The sequence below is a fragment of the Anguilla anguilla genome, chromosome 4 (genome assembly GCF_013347855.1).
Source record: "Anguilla anguilla isolate fAngAng1 chromosome 4, fAngAng1.pri, whole genome shotgun sequence".
Lineage (NCBI taxonomy): Eukaryota > Metazoa > Chordata > Actinopteri > Anguilliformes > Anguillidae > Anguilla > Anguilla anguilla.
Genome location: NC_049204.1, coordinates 66,888,297 through 66,912,938, shown reverse-complemented (window position 1 = coordinate 66,912,938; position 24,642 = coordinate 66,888,297). Strand labels below are relative to the sequence as shown.

At 49.2% G+C, this 24,642-nt stretch overlaps 4 protein-coding genes across 4 annotated transcripts in view; 1 reads left to right on the top strand and 3 right to left on the bottom strand.

The window, feature by feature from the left end:
• The window catches only part of LOC118225953 (tripartite motif-containing protein 16-like), a 972,804-nt gene that overhangs the window by 314,387 nt on the left and 633,775 nt on the right, over positions 1-24,642 (bottom strand). The window lies entirely within an intron of this gene.
• LOC118225964 (tripartite motif-containing protein 16-like) overlaps positions 1-24,642 on the top strand; it is an 890,716-nt gene that overhangs the window by 685,287 nt on the left and 180,787 nt on the right. The window lies entirely within an intron of this gene.
• Positions 262-12,000, bottom strand: ndnf (neuron-derived neurotrophic factor). The gene is made up of 4 exons (XM_035415143.1): positions 11,566-12,000; positions 5,525-5,713; positions 4,185-4,309; positions 262-1,786 (listed from the first exon to the last, which is right to left on the bottom strand). Exons 2-4 carry the CDS (start codon positions 5,710-5,712, stop codon positions 396-398), a joined length of 1,704 nt encoding a protein of 567 aa, XP_035271034.1. The 5' UTR covers position 5,713; positions 11,566-12,000; the 3' UTR covers positions 262-395.
• Positions 16,386-24,441, bottom strand: LOC118226029. The gene is made up of 9 exons (XM_035415273.1): positions 24,424-24,441; positions 23,083-23,194; positions 21,831-21,917; positions 21,640-21,705; positions 20,982-21,110; positions 19,319-19,447; positions 18,467-18,532; positions 18,157-18,282; positions 16,386-17,699 (listed from the first exon to the last, which is right to left on the bottom strand). Exons 4-9 carry the CDS (start codon positions 21,661-21,663, stop codon positions 17,391-17,393), a joined length of 783 nt encoding a protein of 260 aa, XP_035271164.1. The 5' UTR covers positions 21,664-21,705; positions 21,831-21,917; positions 23,083-23,194; positions 24,424-24,441; the 3' UTR covers positions 16,386-17,390.

Here is a 24,642-nt window from a genome sequence, read left to right as displayed (position 1 = left end):
ACAATCCCTCCATCCCCCTGGCAAAGGGGTGGTGTCGTGACTATCCTTCTCAGGACACATTTGACCCTGACAGCACCCCGCCCCTGGCCTAGGTCCCTCCCCAAACCCCCACACCCAAGCAGTCTTAAAATCCCAGGAGTGACACAAACATGTACAACGTTGACATGTCCCTAAAAACAACCCGACCACTGCCACAAGACCCGCCCCCCCCAGGCTGCTGCCATAAGACCCCCTCCCCACCCCCCCCTACCCCACCCCAGGCTGCGGCCTGCATGTACTGTACGCTCTTAAGTAGAATATCGCTGCCACTCAGAGTTAAATAATCTTCTTTTTTTTTCTCCATATATTTATATATATATATATATTTATAATATATTTATTATGTACAGGAGTCATTAACAGAACTTCCTGGTCTTGACGACCTTGCTCTGGTACTTGACGGAGTGTCCCCCGTGACCCACGGCGTACACGTCCAGCAGGTAGGCCTTCCCCGGCTGCAGGCCCCTTATCGTTTCCGTGGTGACGGCCTTCTGCAGGTTGGGGCTGTGGAAGTACTTGCACAGGACCTTGTCGGACTTCTTGCGGGCCTGGGGCCCGGCGCACTGGTTCTGCTCGCGCCGGCGCTGGTCCTCGCCCTGGCCCGGGTCCACCTCGCGCCGGTACACGCAGAACTTGTGGCGGTCCTGCGTGCCGAGCCAGGCCACGGTCACCGAGCTGCAGGTGCGCAGCTTGTCGAAGGCTTTGATGCGGGTGTCCTCGGGCAGGGAGGGGAACGGCTGCTTGTTGGGCCGGGTGCTGGCCAGGACCTTCAGCATGGAGGCCCCCTTCCGGCTCCCCCGCAGCCGGATCAGGTACTTGGCCTTGGGCTTGCCCCTCAGCTGGAACTGCCGCACCCCCTCGGCATTCTGGGACAGGACCAGCTTCCCGTCGCGCCGCACCTGCACCTGCACGGAGTCCAGGCAGGAGTGCAGGTAGAAGGTCACCTTCTGGTGGGACGAGACGGGGGCGAAGCGGAGGAACTTGCTGCCCTTCCTCTTGATGAAGACGTCGGTGACCTTGCCGTCCTTCAGCTCCAGGGTCTTCTGCTTGGCCTCCTCCTTGGTGCGGGCGAAGGTGCCCACGTAGGCGGTGCTCATGTTGGTGGCGCCGTTGACGGCGAACACGTCGAAGTAGTACTGCGTGTCCGGCTTCAGCTCCGACACGGTGAAGATGTTCTTGTTGCCGATGCAGACCTTGCGGATGTGGGGCCGCGCCGCCCGGGGGGAGTAGGCGGGGGCGCGGGGCGCCGGCGCGGGGCGGTCCCTGCCCAGGTCGTTGCGCTCGGGCGCGAAGCCGAAGTGGGCGAAGTCGAAGGGGCTGAAGTCGCGGCCCGGTTTGGGGACGCTCATGAAGGCTTCGTCCGCGCCCAGCTTGGCCTCCACCGCGCACAGGCTCTTGAAGTTGTGCTCCTGGCTGACGACCACGCAGTACTGCACCGGCTGCCCCAGCTGCGCAGCCGTGGGCGTGGGCTTCCAGGCCAGCGTGAGCGTGGTGCGGCCCAGCGAGGTGACGTCCACGCGCGGGTCGTACGGCAGCTCTGGGTACGGCTGGTCCGACTCCGGCGTGGTGCTGGCGTACGCCTGGAAGTGGCTGTCCTTCTCGGTGGACAGCAGCTCCAGCTGGTACAGGCCGGACGGGGAGCTGGACGAGACGTAGGACTCCACGTCGTTCCCCTTGTAGGAGAAGAGCTCCGTGCCCTCGTCCGCCGTCACCTGCAGCTTCTGCTGATCCAGCGGCTCGGCCTGACCTGCAGGAGTCACACACACACACACACACACGCACACACGCACGCACACACGCGCACACACGCACGCACACAAAAAGCCATAACGTGAGGATTTTCATAACGTGAGGATTTTCCCGTGAGGATTTTCCCATAAATATCCTGCAATCCAGGAAAAACGACTCTATTAATTCCTTCTGTATTAATTCAGGGTTGTTGGCCTTGTAGCGATGCCACAGAGTGGATTTTTACACACCGCGTGAAACACTCACAGAAAGCAGCACAACACAGCGCCCTGTTCGCTGAAAGGGAAGTTCTGTTACCATCATCGCTAATAGCATTTCCAACACTTCACCATTAAAGAAGCAAAAACAACACATGCCCTTTAGTTCCACCCACACAAAAACCATCAATAAAAATCTGTGAAAACACTCCAGCACCAGCAACAGGAGCTAATTTGTTGTGCGACTAAGCTCTGACAAGTCCGGTTTTTAGAAGCAGTTCATTCATTTTTTGTAAATGAATGCGTTTATTTGTGCTTTAACAGATGATTCTGCTCTCCCCTCTCTGGCCTTCTCTCTGGTTTCCCGGGATTTGCGAGGTGCGCTGGCCGCGCTGCTCATAAAGCCAGCTTTTAGACCCAGTCAGACCTGCAGGTTCTGATGAAGTCACAGAGACGTTTGGCCGCGGGTGCGATTACTCATTTACGAGCCGACGCCTGGGGCCGTCAGTCTGTCCAGGCCGCTGTTTCTCCTGGCACAGCTCCGCCGCCTTCCTGCGTACCATGTTTTCATAACAGAATTTTTTTAAATGTATTTTTATTTGTATTTTTTTTAAACTGGGGATAAAATAATATTGAGTTTGCAGCCTGGAGAACGATTCCCTGCAAACAGTATCACGAGCCAAGCCAAAGAGAAACCCCACTGCCCCTACCCAACACACTTCCACTGCCCCTACCCAACACACCCCCACTGCCCCTACCCAACACACCCCCACTGCCCCTACCCAACACACCCCCACTGCCCCTACCCAACACACCCCACTGCCCCTACCCAACACACCCCACTGCCCCTACCCAACACACCCCCACTGCCCCTACCCAACACACCCCCACTGCCCCTACCCAGCACACCGCACTGCCCCTACCCAACACCCCCCCTGCCTATACTCAACACACTGCCACTGCCCTAAAGTATGAAAAAGAAAGAGAGAGGGAGAATGAGACTAAGAGTGAGAGGGAGAGGGGGAATGAGACTAAGAGTGAAAGAGAGAGGGAGAATGAGACTAAGAGTGAGAGAGAGAGAAAGAGGGAGAGAGAGAGAGAGAGAAAGAGAGAGGGAGAATGAAACTAAGAGTGAGAGAGAGGGAGTATGAGACTAAGAGTGAGAGAGAGAGAAAGAGGGAGAGAGAGAGAGAGAGAGAGAGGGAGTATGAGACTAAGAGGGAGAGAGAGGGACCCCCTTTCCTGGGGAGGGCGAGCGAGTTTAGCTTTCATCAGCAGAGTGTAATTTAGAGAGCTGCTGAAAGACACCCTCGCCTGCCCCCGCTGCCGGGGCAACCAGCGCCCCCGAACCTGACCGCAACAGCCCCGTAACGTTTCGCAAACGTCCCCTGACCCTTCGCCAGAGCGCCACGCTGCGCGGGCCGCCCCGACAGAGCCAGGCGGCTCTCCCCAGCCCAGACAGCGCCGGGAACCGGAACGCGAACGGGGAAACGTGAATTTGGCGGCCCGCGTGTGTAACCGAGTCACTGCTCTCCCAGCATACGGCGGCTGAACTGGAGCGCAGTGCATTGTGGGATACGTCTGGGGCGAGACGGAGCTCAGCTTTCAGCTGCACAGAGGCCAGCTCCGGGGGGAGCGGGGACACACATGCACTTCCTGTGTTTGAGAGATGGTCCAGATGGTGGGGGGGGGCGAGGGGGGGGCGGGGGTTTCGGGGGGCAGAGGGCTGTTTTAAGGCTGGGGGAGGGGGGTGAAATGTAAGAGGATCACAACCGTTGCAATCCAAATATGCAGAGAGATGATTGTGATCGCAGGGGAAGAGCAGACAGCATTCTCAGCAAATCTCTCATTTTATTGGGGGGAATTCTTTCCTTTTTTTTCCTTTCTTGGAGGGAATCTTCTTCCCCCAAAATGGTTACTCTCCCTCCTCTTCCTCATTCTCAATCGCCTCCATCTACCAGCTTTCTCTCTCTCTCTCTCTCGCTCTCTCTTACTCTCTCCCTCCCTATCCTTCCTCACTCTCCCTCCCTCTATCCTCTCTGTTTCTGTAGTTCTCTCCCTGTTTCTCTGTGTCTCTCACAGAGCTGTGCAGGCACCGCTTTCTCAGTCTCAATAGTGATTGACGGCCAGTTAAACACAAGCTGCCCCCCCCGCCCCTCACCCCCCCCCCACCCCCCTCCCTCTCCGGGCGTTACTCACCTGAGCCCTCTCCGCTGGACTCTTCCGGAAGCTCCTGCAGAGTCAGCTTCCACTCCAGGGGGGCGTCACACGGCGTCACGGTAACGGACAGGGGCGTGTTATCTTCCTCCACCACAAAGTAGTACCTGAGAAAAGATGGCAGCCACAGCGTAAGGGCCCAGACAGCTGCGTCCAAAAGTACCACCTCTGAAGGAAAGCTGCTCTCCTTTCCCAGCTCAGCTACAGCACTGGTGTTATAAACACCCAGCTAGGCTACAGCACTGGCACTATAAACACCCAGCTAGGCTACAGCACTGGCATTATAAACACCCAGCTCAGCTACAGCACTGGCACTATAAACACCCAGCTAGGCTACAGCACTGGCATTATAAACACCCAGCTAGGCTACAGCACTGGTGTTATAAACACCCAGCTAGGCTACAGCACTGGTGTTATAAACACCCAGCTAGGCTACAGCACTGGCAATATAAACACCCAGCTAGGCTACAGCACTGGCATTATAAACACCCAGCTAGGCTACAGCACTGGTGTTATAAACACCCAGCTAGGCTACAGCACTGGCAATATAAACACCCAGCTAGGCTACAGCACTGGCAATATAAACAGCCAGCTAGGCTACAGAACTGGCATTATAAACACCCAGCTAGGCTTCAGCACTGGCATTATAAACACCCAGCTAGGCTACAGCACTGGTATTATAAACACCCAGCTAGGCTACAGCACTGGCATTATAAACAGCCAGCTAGGTTACAGCACTGGCGTTATAAACACCCAGCTAGGCTACAGCAGTGGCAATATAAACACCCAGCTAGGCTACAGAACTGGCAATATAAATACCCAGCTAAGCTACAGCAATGAAATTATAATAAAGTGAGAGAGTGTAGCGTGAGTGAGCGCATGAGTGAGTGAGTGTATGGGTGTGTGAGTGAGTGAGTGCGTCATCAGGTTCTGAGTCATTAACTCTAGCAGCCCCCCCCCGGCCCCCCCGGTTCCCGTGCCGACAGAAGCAGGCCGGCAGGCTCATTACGCTGATGACTGACAGGGGTCAGAGTGAAAGTGCGCCAGGCTGCGAGTGTGTGGGGGCACCATTATGTCAAAGAGACGCTAATTCAATTATGAGACTCTCCGCTCCTCTCCTGCACGGACTGCCCTCCAGCCTCATTAAACCCACATTCCTGCTCACGGGAAGGTGGTATCCCATCATGCAACTTCTTCAAGTATTTTAAAAACATGTCTACTTGGCACAAAGAGGGTGTTTTTTTGTGGTGTGCTGTGGGGGCGGGGGGGGGGGGGGGGGGGGGTGCGGGGGGTGTACCTGCAGGGGGGTGCATGGGACATACCTTTTTGGCGTGTCCCTGAAGAGGTAGCCACTGATCTCCGCCCCGTCTGGGACCACTGAGGAGTCGTGGAACAGGGCCTTGTCCCGAACCTGCATCTGGAACAGCTCCTCGTCTCGCGTCGGGAGCTTCTGGGCCCTGACACCGCCCACCAGAAACACGACCGGAACCAGAACCAGGAGCAGCCTCATCCTGAAACACACAGACCCAGGTGAACCCGGTCAGAACCAGGAGCAGCCTCATCCTGAAACACACAGACCCAGGTGAACCCGGTCAGAACCAGGAGCAGCCTCATCCTGAAACACACAGACCCAGGTGAACCCGGTCAGAACCAGGAGCAGCCTCAGGAAACGGACCGTTCTCCCCCAGACAGCCGAGAGAAGGCACAGGGATCAGGTCCCTTCAGCCACAGTACATGACCAGCAACGTACAGCCAAGTGACCAAAGATGTCAACTGACAACACCTACACTCGGACAACTGACAGCACCTACACTCGGACAACTGACAGCACCTACACTCGGACAGCTGACAGCACCTACACTCGGACAGCTGACAACACCTACACTCGGACAACTGACAACACCTACACTCGGACAACTGACAACACCTACACTCGGACAACTGACAACACCCACACTCTGACAACTGACAACACCTACACTCGGACAGCTGACAACACTCACACTCTGACAACTGACAACACCCACACTCTGACAACTGACAACACCTACATTCTGACAACTGACAACACCCAAACTCTGACAACTGACAACACCTACACTCAGACAACTGACAAATGTGTGTGGGACCGTGAGCACAGCGCAGTGTGTGAGACTGTGAGCGCAGTGTGTGAGACTGTGAGCGCAGTGCAGTGTGTGAGACTGTGAGTGCAGTGCAGTGTGTGAGACTGTGCACAGTGAGCGCAGTGTGTGAGACTGTGAGCGCAGTGCAGTGTGTGAGACTGTGCACAGTGAGCGGCGCAGCGCAGTGTGCCAGCAGACGGCCGGACGCAGCAGGAGCAGATCCCCGGAACACAGCCCCTGTGCTGAATCGATCCTGCCACATCGATCGCCAGTTTAGGGGAAGCAAATCCCTGCTGATTTAATCAGAGTAATGATGGGCGATTATCCCACTGCTTTAGTGCCATTTACCGCCAGTGAAACAAGGCCTGTCCTTTTAATGACCCCCTACAAAAGAGAAGTTCAGCCCCCCCCCCCTCCCCAACACCCCTCCCAGGATGAGAGCATTTCATTGTAATCTCTTGGAAATTGAAATGGCTAATTTGTGTCTCTCTTTTAGATCCGTGTGAAAGGGGGGGGGGGGGGGGCTGTGGGGTCAGGGCAGGGGGGGAAGTGGGGGGGGGGCAGGCAATGAAAGCTGCAGAGGGAGGAGGAGTAGAGGGGGGGGGGGTGCTTTCTGTCTGTATTTATTATTTAAAATAAAATACTTAGAGCAGGAAGAAGCCCTTAGTGCCTCTTGACTTCTCAGCAGTGTTTTGGTGGTGTTGAGCTTTGTGATATAAACACAGATAAAACAGTCAGACTAAATGCTTTTATCTGACGGGGGGAGGAGGGGGGGGGACCGCTTACGGAAAAAGGACCTGCATTGCTCGCTCTCTTACTCATTCACTTACACTCTCTCTCTCTCCTCTCCCTTTCTCTATCGTTCTCTCCCTCCCCCTCCTCTCGCCCTTTCACTCTCTCCTCTTTCTCCTTTCACTGTCTATCTCCCTTTCTCACTCCTGCTTTTATTTCAATCTGACAAGCTTTCTTGAAATGACGTACGATTGGCAAATATGGCAAAGTAAAACATGCAAGCAGTGTCAGAAAAACTCCAGTTTACTGTTAAAGTAGTAAACGTAAGAGACAAACACTGTAGATATAATTATAGTTCACAGTAAAACAAACATGAAAATAAATGGTCTTCAGTGAGAACTTATAAAAGTAATTATTAGATTAAATCTGTGAAATTCTCTTTTTTTTTAAAAGTCAGCGCTGGGTGGGTAGACACTGTTACAGCCACTGGTTGCTCTCTCTCTGGACTGTGGTTTAAAAGGCATATAAGCAGCTTCAGTGTAAACAAAGTCTTCATTATCTTAACTCCACAGAGTGGGAGAAATAGGAGCCTGTCACGCTTAGGGGGAGGAGCCTGTCAGGCTGAGGGGGAGGAGTCTGTCAGGCTGAGGGGGAGGAGTGTGTCAGGCAGAAGAGGAGGAGTCTGTCAGGCTGAGGGGGAGGAGTCTGTCAGGCTGAGGGGGAGGAGTGTGTCAGGCAGAAGAGGAGGAGTCTGTCAGGCTAAGTGGGTGGAGTCTGTGAGTATGAGCGACCTATCAGGTCAGGTGTATGTGCTATCCTCACTGCTGACTGAGTGACCGGATTAGACTAGTTTTCAGGAGGTTTGCACAAGAACTGCCAGCAGAATTTACCCATCGTAATAACTCAACCCTGTCCTCATCTCCCAGAATCTGGTTCCCTGGCTCTGGCTGGTTCTGGTGTGGGCTGGGTTGGGTCTGGCTGGTTCTGGTGTGGGTTGGGCTGGGTCTGGCTGGTTCTGGTGTGGGCTGGGCTGGGCTGGGTCTGGTATGGGTTGGATTTACCGCACCCACGGGGGAGAAGCACAGGTTCTCAGGGTCCCCATCAAAATAAAACTCTGACGCTTTAAACTTCAAAAGTTGGCATCTGGAACAAATCGAGCCTAATGTTTAATTACAGAGCAGGGGGACGGGTGAGTGCAATTTGGGGAGGGAAAATGTGAACGCTGGGCTCACCACAGGCCTGTCAGCTCATTTATCCCGTCTCACATGTTCATTTTTATATTTATTTATTTTATTTTTTGTTTAGATGGAAACTGAAGCACTCTTGATTGTGAGAGAGAGATGGAGGGATGGAGAGAGGCAGCAGTGACAGCGGCATGCGGGGCGAGTGTGGCACAGCACTCAGGATGCTGAGCTCACAGCTCTGGGGTTGCCTCCCAGCTGAGGCATTGCTGTTCATTTCAGCAAAGCACTCAGGTTGAAATGCTTCAGTGAAATTCTGAGCTGTATAAATGGACTGTGAGAGTGTGTGTGTGTGTGTGTGTGTGCATGTGAGAGAGTGAGTGTGTGTGTGTGTGCATGTGAGAGAAGGAGTGTGTGTGTGTGTGTGTGTGTGTGTGTGTGAGAGTGAGTGTGTGTGTGTGTACACAGCAGATCAGGGGTGGTGGCCAGATACAGGTCAGTCATTCCCACAAATACCCCCCCCCCCCCCCTTCAAAAAAGGTCTTTGGGGGGCAGCGCCCCTCCAGACAGCCACATGGAGTGCATTAGCATGAAAAGGGATGCTGTAATTTCAGCACAAACACGGCCGTTTCAGACTGGGGGTGGGGGGGGGGGGGGCAGCCTGCTCGCCTGGCCTCACAGCCCCCCTCTTATCTGGGCCGTCCCGGGACAGGGGGCGAGGAGCAGGGCGAGAGGAACCCCCAGAACCCCCACTGGGGGGCCGTGACAGACAGCGAGCTACAGGACAGGAGTATGAGTGTGCGTGTGTGTGTGTGTGTGTGTATGGGTGTGTGTATGTGTGCGTGGGTGTGTGTGTATGAGTGTGTGTGTGTGTGTGTGTGTGCGTGTGTATGTATATTTGTGCGTGTGTATGTGTGTGTGTGTGTGTATGAGTGTGTGTGTGTGCATGTGTATGTGTGTGTGCGCGTGTGTGTGTATGGGTGTGTGTGGGTGTGTGTGCGCTTGTGAGTGTGTGTGTGTGTGTGTGTGTGTGTGTGTGTGTGTGTGTGTGTGTGTATGGGTGTGTGTGGGTGTGTGTGCGCTTGTTTGTGTGTGTGTGTGTGTGTGTGTGCGTGTGAGCCTGGGGGGGGGGGTGATCTTTAAGTGCGGAGTTAGCACAGCACCCTGGAATGTTACTTGCGGGCTAGGTCAGGTCGGTAGGGCAGCGCATTCTACTCCTCAAGTACAAGCGACGCATTCACACGACGGCGGCTGCGAACGGACAGACACTTCACTGCTCCCATTGTAAAGGAGAAGCGCCGCACAGACGACAAACACCCCCCAATAAAGCAACGGGAGCGAACCCCAACGCCTCCCCGTTGATACTCCACTGATTAAAGTCCAGGAAAGGTCATAACGGCAACGTTTCGGTCATAACGGCAACGTTTCGGTCATAACGGCAACGTTTCGGTCACTTCGCATTTGATTAATCAAAGAGCCAGAGGGGACTCACGAGGACAAACGCTATCCCGATTTTTTAAATATTATTTTCACTGCCCGTTAAATTATTATTAATTAAATACCAGAACTGACATATCCAGACCAGTAGTCTACTGTTAGCGTGTGCAGACGGGGCTGAGGCGAGTGGCTGCTTAACTGAAGTCATATTCCGGTCGAGATGCGCTCACGGAAAAAACTTCCAGGGCGTTTGTATGTCCCATCTGCCCGGACAAAGGCTCGGCGACGTAAACTGTTTGCGCGCAGGGGACTGTCGCTTTCCAGTGGAGGACGTTTTTAGGATGTATAAATGGCTATAGCAACACTGGTGGAATTCTTTCAGCTCGAGTTTTCATATGCAAATCGAGGTTTAGTTACGGTATGCAACACAGACATTCCCATTTTCAGAGTTTTTTTTTTTTGTTCATTATCCAGTGTCCAGGAATGAGACTTTGTGAGAAAGCGAGAGAGGTAGTGCGGGTTCACTTTGTTACAATATTCAGTGATTCAAATTCATATTCTAATTGCCAGGCAGGGTTGTGCTCCTAATCACAACACAGAACACCCGAAACTCTATTTTTTGTCGGAAACAGTCGGTTTCGAAGTATCAGGCTATTTAACCTTGTTTGGATGCTTATGCTGTTGAATTTCACAAAATCTGAGAGGAAGCGAACGCAAAGCAAACAAACAAAATCTTATGTTAATTTGATAATAGTACTAATTGTTTTGTGATTTCACTTTTGTTTTGATGAACGCCCGAGACACTTTTTAGTTTCTCGCAAAAAATAAAAAATACGTCTTTCGAGCGCACGAGCAACACAAGCGCGCGAGTGTACACGTTTTCAATGTGTCAATAGAAGGTAAAGCTGTCTGCTCGTAATTGCAACTGCTTATTAGGGAGTGGGTTCTGTCAGTTAAACGATCACTGCCTATTCTTAAACTGTCTAATTGGATAAAGAAAATTTGGTTGTCAACTCCAAAATAAAGAACACGACCCATCGGCGCTCGGGGACTTACGGGATGGTGGCCAGCGGCTCGCGCAGGTGCCCGGACAGCGGGCTTCTTGGGATACCGCTCAATTGCGGAAGATTCAGACAAACCCCCACCCCACCCCGCGTCAATAATTCAGATCATTACCTTTGTATCAGATCATTAATCTCCGCCGTCTTTGCGTAGATGGCTGGTTTAAAAAGAGAACCATAAATAATGCATGCGAACGCTGAGGAAGGAGCAGCCTACAAATGCTTATTGTGTCCGGGCTGGTCCGGAGCGCGGTGGGTCGCTCCAGGGTGCATGGGAACTCGCCTGCGAGAATGCCGAGCGAGACGCTTCGTCTCAGCGGCCGCTCACACTCTCTGACGCTCGTAGGCCACTTTTAAACTTCTTTAAAAGTTTGTCCTTTATATTAAGCGGTCGTGAAAAGTAAAAAAAAAAAAAAAAAAAAAAAAACTAAGTTGTAACTCCTGCTAGCCCCAGCTTGACTGAAATGTGTTTGAAACCCGTCGCTTCCTAGAGTTGTAAACCACAAAACCCCATCCCCTTACGTTGGCAACCATTTCAAAGGCAATTATTCTTTATTCTGCGAGTTACGCTTAATTTTTCCTCAATGTTAAATACAGCGATTTTCCACAGATATTGGCTTCGCGACCGTTCAGCAAACATCGTGGAAATACAAAATTTGTGTCCACGCCAAATACAAAATTCGCGTATTAATTTTTGGACAAAGTAACTGATTCTAGCTTCGTGATATGACATTTGTCTCATGTACCTCGTGAAGTCCCGTGTACATGTCACAGTAGCCTACGCAGAAGGCTACTTTCAGGAATCTACGGTGCTTTCGTGGAAACTTACCTTGCAGAAATATCACACTGAGCAAAAAAAACGAAAACACTTGAAATGTTCCTGTCCTTGCTTCCGCAGACAATGGTGCAAAAAAAAAGCGAAGCAGAAAAAAAACGAGGAAATCAAGTGCACACTAAATTAAATCGTAAGTTACAAAACACCGAGGCTGGATTCAAACTAAACAAAGTTGTCCTTTTCAGGGGCCGGTAGATTCCAGGAGTTTACGAGCAGTCGGATCATGGATGAGATGCTGGTCGCTGATCAGGCGAATTTAGTTTGTCCCGAGTCGGTCGAGTATCCCGAATTTGTCAAGAGGCTTCCACCCCTGCCGCGCTGGTGCTACTGAAACTCCAACGGAATTGCGCAGCGAACTAGTGCGGTCTCTCCCTCTCCGTTCCTCAACACTAACTCCAAACCCAGCCCACTTGTACCGGACACCCAGTCCCAGCAAACAAAACATAAAAAAACCAACCAGGAATCAGGTTGGATGAAGACGAGGCCTATCAGAGAATCGGTCTTCAGCTGACATCACTTTATGAATGAAAAACAATTACAGACACTTACATACGTGCAGCAGCTTATCAAGGAACTGGCTGCATTAGACATTTTAATAGTAAAATAACTACAACTCTGACAGGAATAGAAACGTACCTAGTTTGTTTATTATACAAAGAAATGCGCCTACTTTTATTCTGGATCGTAGTTCAATTTAACAGTTTTCTAAAAAAAAAAAAGTCCAAACCGCCAGCTTTCTACACGCTTTGGATGTGTTTTCTCTCTAGTAAACGACTGGAGGACTCGTCCCGAGGAGGCAGGAACGCTTGATCGCACGTTTTGAAGCCGGGGAACCCCCCAACATATTTTTCCTGTTGGGAAATGTTTTTTTTTTTTTTTTTTTTTTGCTATTTGTCGGCTGTGTGATTTCGTTTAACTTGGGTAGCCCCTTCCCAAAGTCACGCATCTCCGGGGGGCAGAGTTTCTCGCCACAGCCTAGGCCTATCTGATTGGCGACTTGAATGGGATGGGGGGGGGGGGGGGGGGGGGGGGGGTTTGAAATGAATAGCGGATCCTCTTGAACAATGCAGTGGGACACCGTTCCCGTTGATGTAAACAGGCGAAAAGGTTGACTTTTCCCACTTTTGTTTATTCGGGTGTGTTTTGTCTTGCCCCCGCGGACTGCAATCGACGTGTTTGTTCAGCCCGAAAGGCAGCCATTCCGCATGTGCGCGAAAAACCCGCGCGGGACAGCGCCGCTTTTGTCTGGACCGAGGCCGTAACCCGCGGAGGTAAATATTTAGTGTTGATAAGAGCCGTTGACAAAATTCTGCCGGTGATTGGAAGTTACTGCACGTAAACGTATGATATGACAACAACAAAATACTTTGGGTACGTCATCGGACGCACAAGATTATAATAGCCTACAATGGGCACGGGATTCTGATTTGCTTTTGAAAATTAAGCTAAACACAAATATTAAAAAAAAAAATTAAAAAAACGTTTTGCATAGTTTTAATAACACCTTTATTGCCTCCTTAATATACCGTGTGGGAACACGTCTGGTTTAATTGATTGTTGCCTTCATTATTTCAAAACTAAGTGGAACGGGTGCCATGAACACTTGTCATCCTAAATTAGATTTTTTTTTATCACGGAATTTCTGTTGCCCTTATTTTGTGATCATTTATAACTTACTCATTTAGGTTTTTACAGAATGGCCTCATTTTCCCAGGTACGCAAGTGCACCAGCGCCATCTGGCGGATGCGACAGAGCGCCCAGTAGATCGTGCTTCTTGTGATGAAGGAAAAGAACAGGAAATATCCCGCGCGCCACTGGAAACCCATTTTCCGCGGCTACGGAGACATTGCAGGGAGTCGTTCTTGCACAAATGCACGATTTATTGGCCTCAAGCCTCCTGTTATGTCATACGTAGACAGCGCGGCCAGCCGCGTGTTCTGAACCAGATATCTCTCCCGGGTGCAGAGTGCGGAAGCTCGAGCGCGAGCCGGAGTCGCAGCTGGCGGCGTCGCTGTGGTGGGCACTAAGCACCGTTTCCCCGGGGGTGCGCTTACAGACTGTCAGGTACTGCAGGTCACCCTGAGCCTCCTTTGAGAGTTTTGTTTTTATACGTGGGTTCTCTCTCTCTCTCTCTCTCTCGCACGCACACACACACACATACATGCACACACGCACACACACGCACACACAGCAGGGTTCCAGCAGCTCTGAGGTCTGGCACTAAACGAAGGCTTTTTCTTCCAAAGATAACTTTTTTCAAGATGTTCTGACTGCCAAAAGCAAGGCCAAAGCCAACAGTCAGATTCACAGCAATGGAATATCTGTGTCTGAGACAGTAATACAGACATGGACACTGTACACATTCACTTTTTCACATTTTCTATCCATGGAAGCAGGTTATCATTGTTATACAGTTTTGATAAGATTTATTTATTTCTAAGCCAATGAAATGGTAGCACACACATATGAATAATCTGACTGAGTTGTTTGGAGTGTAACACTACGCTGGCACTGAAGCCAAACTGAGAGGCTGGGATGAATTAGCCGACACCGGATCGTTGTGGGATCTTACAGGAGCCAGAGACCTGATCGCGCCAAAATGACGGGTCTGCAGTGCAGGATCTATCCTGGCTTAACTCTGGAGATGGGAGGGGGGGGGGTGGATGCTGACCAACTTCCACCATTGGTCACGTTACTCAAAACTCCTAAAACTCGGCCCTTGGGGAGCCCCCAATCCCCAGGGCCCCAGGCAGTTGCTTGCTTTTCCTGTTCAAAACATTCACCTCTGGACCTATCAGAATGGAGGGGCGCAAAGTTGATCACAATGGAATCTGATCAGAGTTAGGGAATAGATTACTGTGGGATCCAGTGAAAGCAGGGAACAGATCACTGCATGATCCAGTGGAAGCAGGGAACAGATCACCATGGGATCTAGTGGAAGCAGGGAACAGATCACTGTGGATCTAGTGGAAGCAGGGAACAGATCACTGTGGGATCTAGTAGAAGCAGGGAACAGATCACTGTGAGATCCAGTTGAAACAGATCACTGTGAGATTCAGTTGAAACAGGGAACATATCACTGAGATCTAGTGGAAGCAGGGAACAGATCACTGTGAGATCTAGTGGCAGCAGGGAACAGATCACCATGGGATCAAGTGGAAACAGGGAACAGATCACTGTAGGATCTAGTGGCAGCAGGGAACAGATCACCATGAGATCTAGTGGCAGCAGGGAACAGATCACTGTGGGATCTATTGGAAGCAGGCAACTGGTCACTGAGGGATCTAGTGGAAGCAGGTAACTGGTCACTGTGGGATCTAATGAAAGTGAGAGTAAGTTGCAGAGAATAGTTAAAATAGCTCCCAAAATAATCAGGAAGCCGCAGTAGAAGCACAGCAGCAGGAGCAGATCACTGCTGTGGGAAAACTGGGAAGAGCCGGAAAAACACAACCGTCTGTGCGAGAGCCGCGTAATTCTGCTCTCATTTGGCTCATAGTATCCCATTAGCAAGGCTTAGATTACCCCCATTACTGCACCTTACATCGCTCCATTACCCAGGCTAATATTAGCCCAGGCCCGAGGCTTAAGTTACTGCCACAGAGGCCCTCAGAAACGCAGGAGGATCGATGCGCCGCTGCACATCCTGCACGTCCTGCACGTCCTGCACATCCTGCATTATCCTGCACATCCTGCATTATCCTGCACATCCTGCACATCCTGCATTATCCTGCACATCCTGCACATCCTGCATTATCCTGCATTATCCTGCACATCCTGCATTATCCTGCACATCCTGCACATCCTGCATTATCCTGCACATCCTGCACATCCTGCACATCCTGCATTATCCTGCACATCCTGCACATCCTGCACATCCTGCATTATCCTGCACATCCTGCACGTCCTGCATTATCGTAATGAGGAGGAGTTCTGCTGGAAAACAAGGTGCGTTTAACCTCTATTTACTTATGTTTGTTTCTGTAGTTCTGTAGCAGACACACCGCTCATTCTGGGCCAGAAGCTGTACAGGCTTTAGGGGGGGAGGTGTGTGGTGTAACACTAAAGTAAACACTCTTGTGATTAGAGACTTGGTCCTTTAAAAACTCACCAGCACTTAATGGATGATATACTGCATATTGACTCTTTCATGTGGAAGTTTTAATGTCCAGCATCCCTCTACCCAAATCTGTGCCCTTTCCATGGGGCAAGTTCAGATTCCCAACGTCAAACTCTGTGCCCAGGAAGTCATACCCACATTATTCTGCCCTTCTGCACATAAACTTCTCTAAATCAGTTAGTCTGGACAGGTCCGTACCTGGAAGTTCTCCTAATAAAGCATATTTTGGCAGTAGCCTTGTCTGTTTAAGTTGTTTTTTTTCCAATGAAATTTTCCTCAATGGCCTGCTGGTTTTGACTGAACAGCATTTTCCTTGGATGATCTGGCTGTTGGGAATGAATCACGCTTTCTCTTGATGATACAACAGCGTGCTGATCAATGAGCACTTTCACTTCACAACTGATGACTTCAGCTTTCCTGCTGATCACTTGGCAGTTTTGACTGAATTGCACATTCCCTCAAACTGTACACAAAACATACATTACTCACTAATCACTGCACACATTGTATTCACCATACACTATACACACTGTGCATAAAACACTATAAACATTATACACATAATTGCACCTATACACATGCATATACATACTCTCATACACACACACACACGTCATCCTTCAATGAGCACAAGATGTATTTTTCCTGTTTTATTTCTTCTTCTTTGATTCTTTTTAAATAAAACAATTAGACACTTTACATTTTTTGACTCGATAAAAATAGTTTTGTATATACAGGTTCAGATGCTTAAATACATATTCACACACATAAACACGCAGTGTGTTTAAAAGCGTGGACACACACACACACACACACACACACACACATAGATAAACACGGTGGCGGTATCGTCTGCTGACATCAGCAGTACATCCTCTCTAAAATTAGAAACATGTTCTGAAGCTTCTCCCAGTGAGGAAAAGAACTCCAAAAACTCGAACCAGATGAAAAAGACAAAAACAAAGAACAAATGTCATGTTTGTGTCTGACTTCATTTCATTGTACAAAAGGCAGGAATCCAACCTCACGAATATCAGTACAAATCCGCAGGAACAAGAGAGAATAAACACTGAACATCTTCAGAGAGGTTATATACACACACACACACACACACACACTCAGAGCACATGTGCACATACACACACACACACACATTACACACACTGTGTGTGTGCAAATATACCTGCATATCCTCATGCAACAAAATAATTCCCTTATTTGGATATTCAAAGTATTGAAATATAAATGATTGGGGATTTATTTTTTGTGAGAAAAGAGGGCTTTTCTGACAATTTTCAGTATTAATTATACATGTATCAAGATAACACCAGTTCAACAAACAAAGCACTTGAAATATATAAATTATTGTCATTTAAACTGAGAAACATATTGAATAATGCAGAGAAATATATTACGAAACGTATATCGTTCCACGTTTCCTATGGGTAAACAGTAAATGTGGGTTTGGAGCCATGTCAGTGTGTCAATGCGAAGACCAAACGTTAGCAGCGTTCCATTCCACTAAATGCATTTCGCGGGCGGCCTCGTCCCAAGCCACACAGGGAGAGAGGGAGCAGGAGCACATCGCTAAATCGCTAAATATACGTCAACCCTGCAAGCCTCGAACCCGTGACGTGTGTAGCCGTGCTGCGAACGAGAGGGAAGAGCAGGCCGCAGCATGAACAGCGCGACTCCGTCAGCTTACGCCAGAGAGAGCTTCAGACTGGGCCCTCCCGCCTCCTGGCGAAGCGTCCGGCGGCACGGCGGGACAGCCTGCGTCAGACCTGCCCTCTCACCAGGGGGCGCTGTGCAGCGGGAGGGCTCCGGCTGGGTTTCGGGGGTCGCGTGGTGGTGGGGGGAGTGGGGGAAGGAGGGGAGGCGGACCGCATGGGCCGGTGGGACGCGGAGTGGCCCGTTTCTCCCGGCGATGGCGGGAAGGCCGTCTCCCTGGCGACAGCCGCAGGGGGCGTGGCTCCTGGGTTTAGGGGTGCAGACGAACGTCCTGGTCACCTGCGAGCGCAGACAGGTGGGGTGTCCAGAGTTCAGCACACAGACTGGACACTGTTCCACCAGTGATGTGTCACAGGTGACTATTCCACTTTTAGTCTTATGTTTTACAGCAAATGAGCTTCTCCTGTGTAACTCCAGAAGTATCTACATCTAGCAACCACAACTCTGACCTGGCAACCACAAATCAGCAACAATTAAGCAGTTAGCACAAGCAGAAACTGGGTCAGAGAGAGGAGCTGGCTGTTCTCTGAGAGAGGAGGTGATGGGAGTCAGAGAGAGGAGGTGACTGTATGGAGGAAAGAGGAGGTGATGGGAGTCAGAGAGAGGAGGTGACTGTATGGAGGAGAGAGGAGGTGATGGGAGTCAGAGAGAGGAGGTGACTGTATGAAGGAAAGAGGAGGTGATGGGTGTCAGAGAGAGGAGGTGTCTGTATGGAGGAGTTGTGCTGTTGGTGTACCTGGGCCCGGGCCTTCTGCATCTCAGCATTCAGGGTCTCTAGCCTCCTCTCCAGCTCCACGTTCCTCTCACACAGCTGCCTCCTCTCTGCTCTCTCCTTATGGAAGTCCTTCTCATGGAGCCACACCTGCACACGCACACACACCCACACGCACGCAAACCCACACACACACACACACACACACACACATTAGGAATATTGCAGGAGACATAGTGAGGACCTTGTTCCAGTGTTGCTTATGGCACCGAGCCCCGCCTCCTGCTCGGGTGTGTGTAGAACGCCAGGTGTTTCCATGGTTACAGCTCGGTACCTGATGTCTGAGCAGCTCCACCTGTGTCCTGCTCTCTCTCTCTTCCACCAGAGCCTCACTCAGGATCTGCAGGACAGAATGAGGCATTCTGGGAAAACATTTTACCACAAAATACACCACACACACACACTGCACACACACACGCACACGCACACTCACACTCTCAAATACAGACACTATATACTTCACACACATACGCACTACACTATACCACACAGACACACACACACGCACACACACACACACGCACGCACGCACACACACACACACACACACACACACTGCACACGCACACGCACACGCACACGCACACGCACACGCACACGCACACTCACACTCACACTCACACTCACACTCACACTCACACTCACACTCACTCACACTCTCAAATACAGACACTATATACTTCACACACATACGCACTACACTATACCACACAGACACACACACAAACGCACGCACACACACACACACACACACACAAGACCAGGTCCCCTGCCGTGTGCTGTCCGGTAGGTTTCATTCCAACCCCATTCAACCGCTAGAGATCTTGTCAAGCCATTGAGTGGCAGAATCAGGTGTGCCTGATGGTAGAGCTGAAGACCTGTGTGGCAGGCCTACAGTAGATCAGCAGGAACAGCCCAGGATTAAGCCATCAGAGTCAGTGTGCGAGGCCTGGCTCTTCCTGAGGAAACCTTTTCCCTTTATTAGATTTGCTCTGCGGTCAGTGGGAGAAAGGACCGCTGCTGCCTGTACTGGTGCAGATAAAGGCACTGAACACACACACACTGAACACACACCCTGAACAGACACACACACACACACACAGTGGACATTTACAGACACACCCACCTTGTTGAGTCGCCTGATCTCAGATTGCTGTTGCTGCCCCCTCCTGGTGAGAGCAGTGACCTGCAGTCTCAAGCCCTGCGCCTGTCTCTCGGTTTCCAGTAATTCAGTGCAGACCTCAGAGTTTCGCTTCTGCAGAGTGGACAGAGTTTCTCACAGTCAGAGGCACCTTACTGTTAACAGCTTCTGCAGAGAGGAGAGAGTCTCTCACAGTCAGTACAGATTACACTCTCCATTCTCCGTCCTACTTTGATTTAGAGGGCGAACGTACCATCGCCTTGGCCTTTTTTTCTCTTCTTTTGCATAGCTAGATAAACTAAAGCCACTTCAAACTTTTTGTTCTGCGTTGTGATTTCGCGTAGCCCTTCTCTTTATACATCTATGGCGTAGCCGCGAGACGGAGGTCTGGGCGAGATTCCAGCCCCGGTTAATAGCTGCCTCGTAATTATTCACGCCCCAGCGGCGTGGAGTGACTTTAAACGGTGCGGTGTTCTCACTGAGTATAGCGACAACGGTGTTCGTGGACATGCTCGCCGGTGGTTCTCAATCCTGAAGTTCTTTCTTCTAACGGAGTATACTGCCAGCTTTACGGTGAACAGCCCTCTTCGCCTTCACTAGCCGGCCTTAGACCACGGCCGACCGGTCATACTTTCAAACCGCAGAATAGTAATGAGCTGCTAGTTGTTCTTAATTAGACGCGATGTTGACTGGAGGACGATTTACCCCTGAAGACCTGGTACATACTCCATGCAAGGGACATAGGGTGATACGCAAGCTCCTTGTTTACATACCGCATGCGCGTGTACCAGCTTCTCTTGGCCCTGTCTAAGGTTATACACCACAAATCCACAAGGTGGCAGCCTACGTTAATCAAATTTTTAAAAGCAGTTTACATTGAAAATGATTACGTCTTCGTTTACGGTTTGTTAGTTGAACCGTATTTACATTTCGCGCCTCTAAACAGAAACACGTGAAATTGCACCAAACGTTTTGCATCACATTAAAAATTTTGGATGATTTTGCAACGCAGCACTGCGGGAAACGCCCCTTGCATGGCTGGTTGCCCTGATGCACGCGTTTGCACGGCCCCATTATGCCAGAAACAGCCTGCCATGAAGAAATATGCAGTATTCACATCCTAGTACTTTTAATCAGGCATATCAACCAAGTGTTTCAAGTTTCTGTAATGTGCTGTATGACAAACGAGTCCTATAGAACAAGGTTAAATGTGTGAGTTACTTCAACTATAGACTGACTGCTGAAATCCCTGAGGTCCTAACTGCTGAAAGTGTGGTCACCTGGTCGCCGAAATTAAACAATTTGTGGGGGGGAAAAATGATTCAAATGACAAAACAGATATAATTATGTGCCGTCTTGCTCAATGCTATTAGAATTTAATTAATTTGATTAATCGTAAATTCTCAACAACCTTTATTGACCAAGATATTGCCTGTTACACACTGTTTAAAGGGTAGACTTTCTTTACCATTCTGAGCACAATTCTGGTATTTAAAATATAAGTCAAAATAACTGGTATGAATCAACCGGCATCGAGTGCATCATTTTATCAGTACAACGAGAAACGTGTTCAGGCGAAACAAAAAAAATGCAATGCGACCAAAAATATTCCGACAGGCAAATATTAATAACAGGCAGCTTGACTTGCCAGGACCGTCTCTGTGGTTCGTTCGGACTGCGAGATCTTCTCCTCAAGGTGCACGTGCTTCCTTTCCAGCTCCTCTTCATCTGGCGCGCATGCGTGGCATGCCGCGAGCCGCTTCCTCAGCTCCTGAATCTGATGGCCCACAGTTTGCGCGTGAACTCAACAGTGATGCAGTGAACGCGTTAGAAAACAGAAACGTTTTCCTGAGCAGACACGGGCCAATACAAAAACAAACAAACAAAAAAAAAAAAAAACACACAAGAGTTCAGTTCTCAACTGAGAAAACGACTGTCTTTAAAATTCTGTAATAGGGTAACTTAATCTTTTTTAGCATCCATTGGTCGTGAAGTGGAACTCTTTTTAGCTTTTTAACACAGTTATAAATAAATTAGTCAATTTTAAGTTGAGTCTACTCCGCTAATTTAGTCCGATTGGCATTTAGGTTCACACTATGCGTCACCTGTCCAGATAACCAGCTAAGTAGCGGACACGCAGTATCCTTTATTACATAAATTATGTAATAGATAAAAAAGCATCCATACCCTGGAGCCATCCATAGGCCATAATCTATATTTTATTACAGGGGTCGCTTGAGGGGAGAACAGTACGCTACTCACGCGCACTTCACAGAATCTGACAGAAAATTTGACAAATTCATTACCTTTGCTTTATAAAATCCCTTCATTCTTTGGTACTCCTCATCCCATTTCTTATTGACCTCTAGAAGCTGCGAGAAAAAAAAAAAAACAATAAGTCGACGGCGATGAACGTCTGTAATGTAAAACGTATTAATTCCTTTCATCGTTCGCCAAGTCTCGTCTCGTCGTGCTCAGCGATGCCACGCAAACGTGCCTCCAATCGTTGCCTCTCCAGCGCCGCGAGACGGTGTTGGTTGTCCTCAGGGTCAGAAAAAGTACGGACGGCCGTTGGCTCAGCAACCTGTGTTCAAGAGTATTCCTCTGCATTATAAAAATGTTTTCCACGTTATAAAAAATAAATAAATAAATAAAAAAACCCACACTGCCGCAGAAATCTGATCTTGAGTGACCATATCTTTTACGAGTTTGCAAGTCGCAGTATGGTCACTTGTTGACTGGAGAAGTGTTAGAAAATTCAGTGTCAACTGCGTTGACACACAATAACAGTCAGTTCCACCAGCGCTCGCGGCATGTAATTGCTTGTTTCAGGCGGTAGGTTTCCAGCGGCCGAGCAGAGCTCTTACCTGTCCGGTGAGTTCGGGATATTCCACTGACATGGTTACCTCCGCCTCTACAGACTGCTTCGGTTCTCTCCAAAACGCCACCGTTTTCGCTCCAGAAAAGGACGAGAGAACCTGTATTTTTATGCTAGTGGCCACGTCCACCGATATGAACCCCCGCGGAAACGCAGGCTGGTACTTATAGTCCACCCGCTCAATAACTGGGTCAGTCCCCGATGTCACAACAGGCACGTGTCTGAAGCATCTAGCGTAAGCTGGAAACCACACTTGTCCTCTATTATCGGAATAAAGCAACCAGGAAGTCGCGTTCGGGAGGAACCAAACGTTAAAAAAAGAATGTACAAAACGTTTTCGCTTTACGTCAGAAATATACAGTGACTCAGCTGTTGCCGTTTCGCACTTGTCGGATATTACTCAAAACAAATCCTCTCTGCCGTCGTGAGAAATTAGAACTTGGCCTGTTTTCTCACCGCGTTAATACAATCACCTACTTTTATGAACGCGACAGTGCGTTTGAAAAAGGCACAGTGCATTATACTGGGGTAGTGTGGTAAATATTGGGTACTATTGTGAACTGTGAGGAGTGACTTTTTGCTATAATGTGAGAACATAAAAATATGTTCTCAGATCCACAATATGGGATTAAATCCGGAATGATCCCAGTAATGCCAAAGGTTTTAATACATAGAATGCTGCTTCTTGACCTCTTTCCCAGATATCCATAAATTGGTTCATCTGAAGCAATACTTCTGGCAAAGTGAGAGAGAAAGAGAGAGAGAGAGAGAGAGAGAGATACTGTGTGTGTGTGTGTGTGAGAGAGAGAGAGTGTATCTGCTACACCAGTTTTAGTCTTCCATAGGGGTGCAGTGACTACCTGTCACTCACCTGTACCTGGGTGCCAGACTCCTGTCCTGAGACACACCTGCAGCTTCCAGATTGGTCTAGGCCCGGTGCATCACGGAACTGCAGGCTTCCTCTGACCTGTAACCTCAGGCCACTATCAAGATCCACACCGTCACGTAATGTAGTAAAAAAAAGAAAAATACATTAAGCTGTAATGGGTGTTGATTTATAAAAATGATTTTTTTTTTTGGCTGTTCAGAAAGCCACCATTTTCACAGAATGACCCAAACAATGCATCCACACATTTATTGAATGAGTGTAAATCCTTTATTTGAATGAAAACAAGTCGCAAAAACACAAATGCATGGCTTAAAGGATAACGCTACGTCATTTAAACCAATTCTAACACGCCTGTGATTAAGAACATTGCTTGCTTTCTAGGTAGCTAGCGGGGCTACTGCGGCTAGCCGTCCCACTTGCAGTTCCTGTCATGGCTGCCTGCCAGAACACAAACAGAAGATAGCTTTAACTAGTAGTGACTAGCAAATGAAAGTTCCTTTATTCAGATCCAACACTCAAAGGTTTGCTTGATTACAGAGGTAGGTAACCCGGCTTCAAAGAGTAAAAAGACTGACCATATATTTACGCCACCACCCTGCACTAAACCACCTGATTCTAATTAGAATAACTCTTCAGCATGATAGGAGAACTAATTATTGTAATCACCTGGTTTAGTGCATGTTGGTGGAGCAAATACATGGTCAGTCTTTTTACTCTTTGAAGCCGGGTTACCCACCTCTGCTTGATTGTTTTTCATAGCTATTATCAATAGCACGTTAACCAGCGAACGCTAGCTAGGAACATCGCTGATTAAAATACTGTTTGGTAGCTAGCAGAGCTAGTCTACTGCCGCTAGCCACTCCAATCACAGTTCACACAGGGACTGTCTCCTTTATTACTGTCTCTTCGAATGCTGATAGAAGCTAGAAAGGTAGATTTAACTAGCTAATTAGCACATGTCCGTGCAGTTATTTTGATCAAGCGTTTGCTTAACTACTCTTTATTTATTATTCAGGTGGCAGGTAGCTAGTTCAGAACAACTCCGATGATTAACTAATTGCTTACCCATCTACCTAACTAGCAAGCCAGCGGAGCAAATGCCACTGTAGCCACCCCAATCTCAGGTCCTGCCAGCAGGACTATCACCGCACTATCCGAAGCTAGAAGACTAGTTTCGTGTCATGTACAGAAACCATCTGCATCATATAGTACAGTGGTCTCCAACCCTGGTCCCGGAGAGCCATGGGGTCTCCTGGTTTTCATAGTGACTCTACACTTCATGAATTAATTAGAGCGGTTGATTACACAGTTAACTCAACTCACCTGGTGTCTTGGATCTCAATTGGGTGCTGCTGATTTTAAGAAAAAAAAACCAGCAGATCCTGCAGCTCTCCAGGACCAGGGTTGAAGACCACTAATATAGTCCGTAGATCCATTACCTTGCTCAACCTATCCGAATATTATGTTATAGCATTGAAACAAGCATAGTTAGCAAACTAACTACCAGCCCATAGATTCCACCATAGAGCCTACATATTAGGA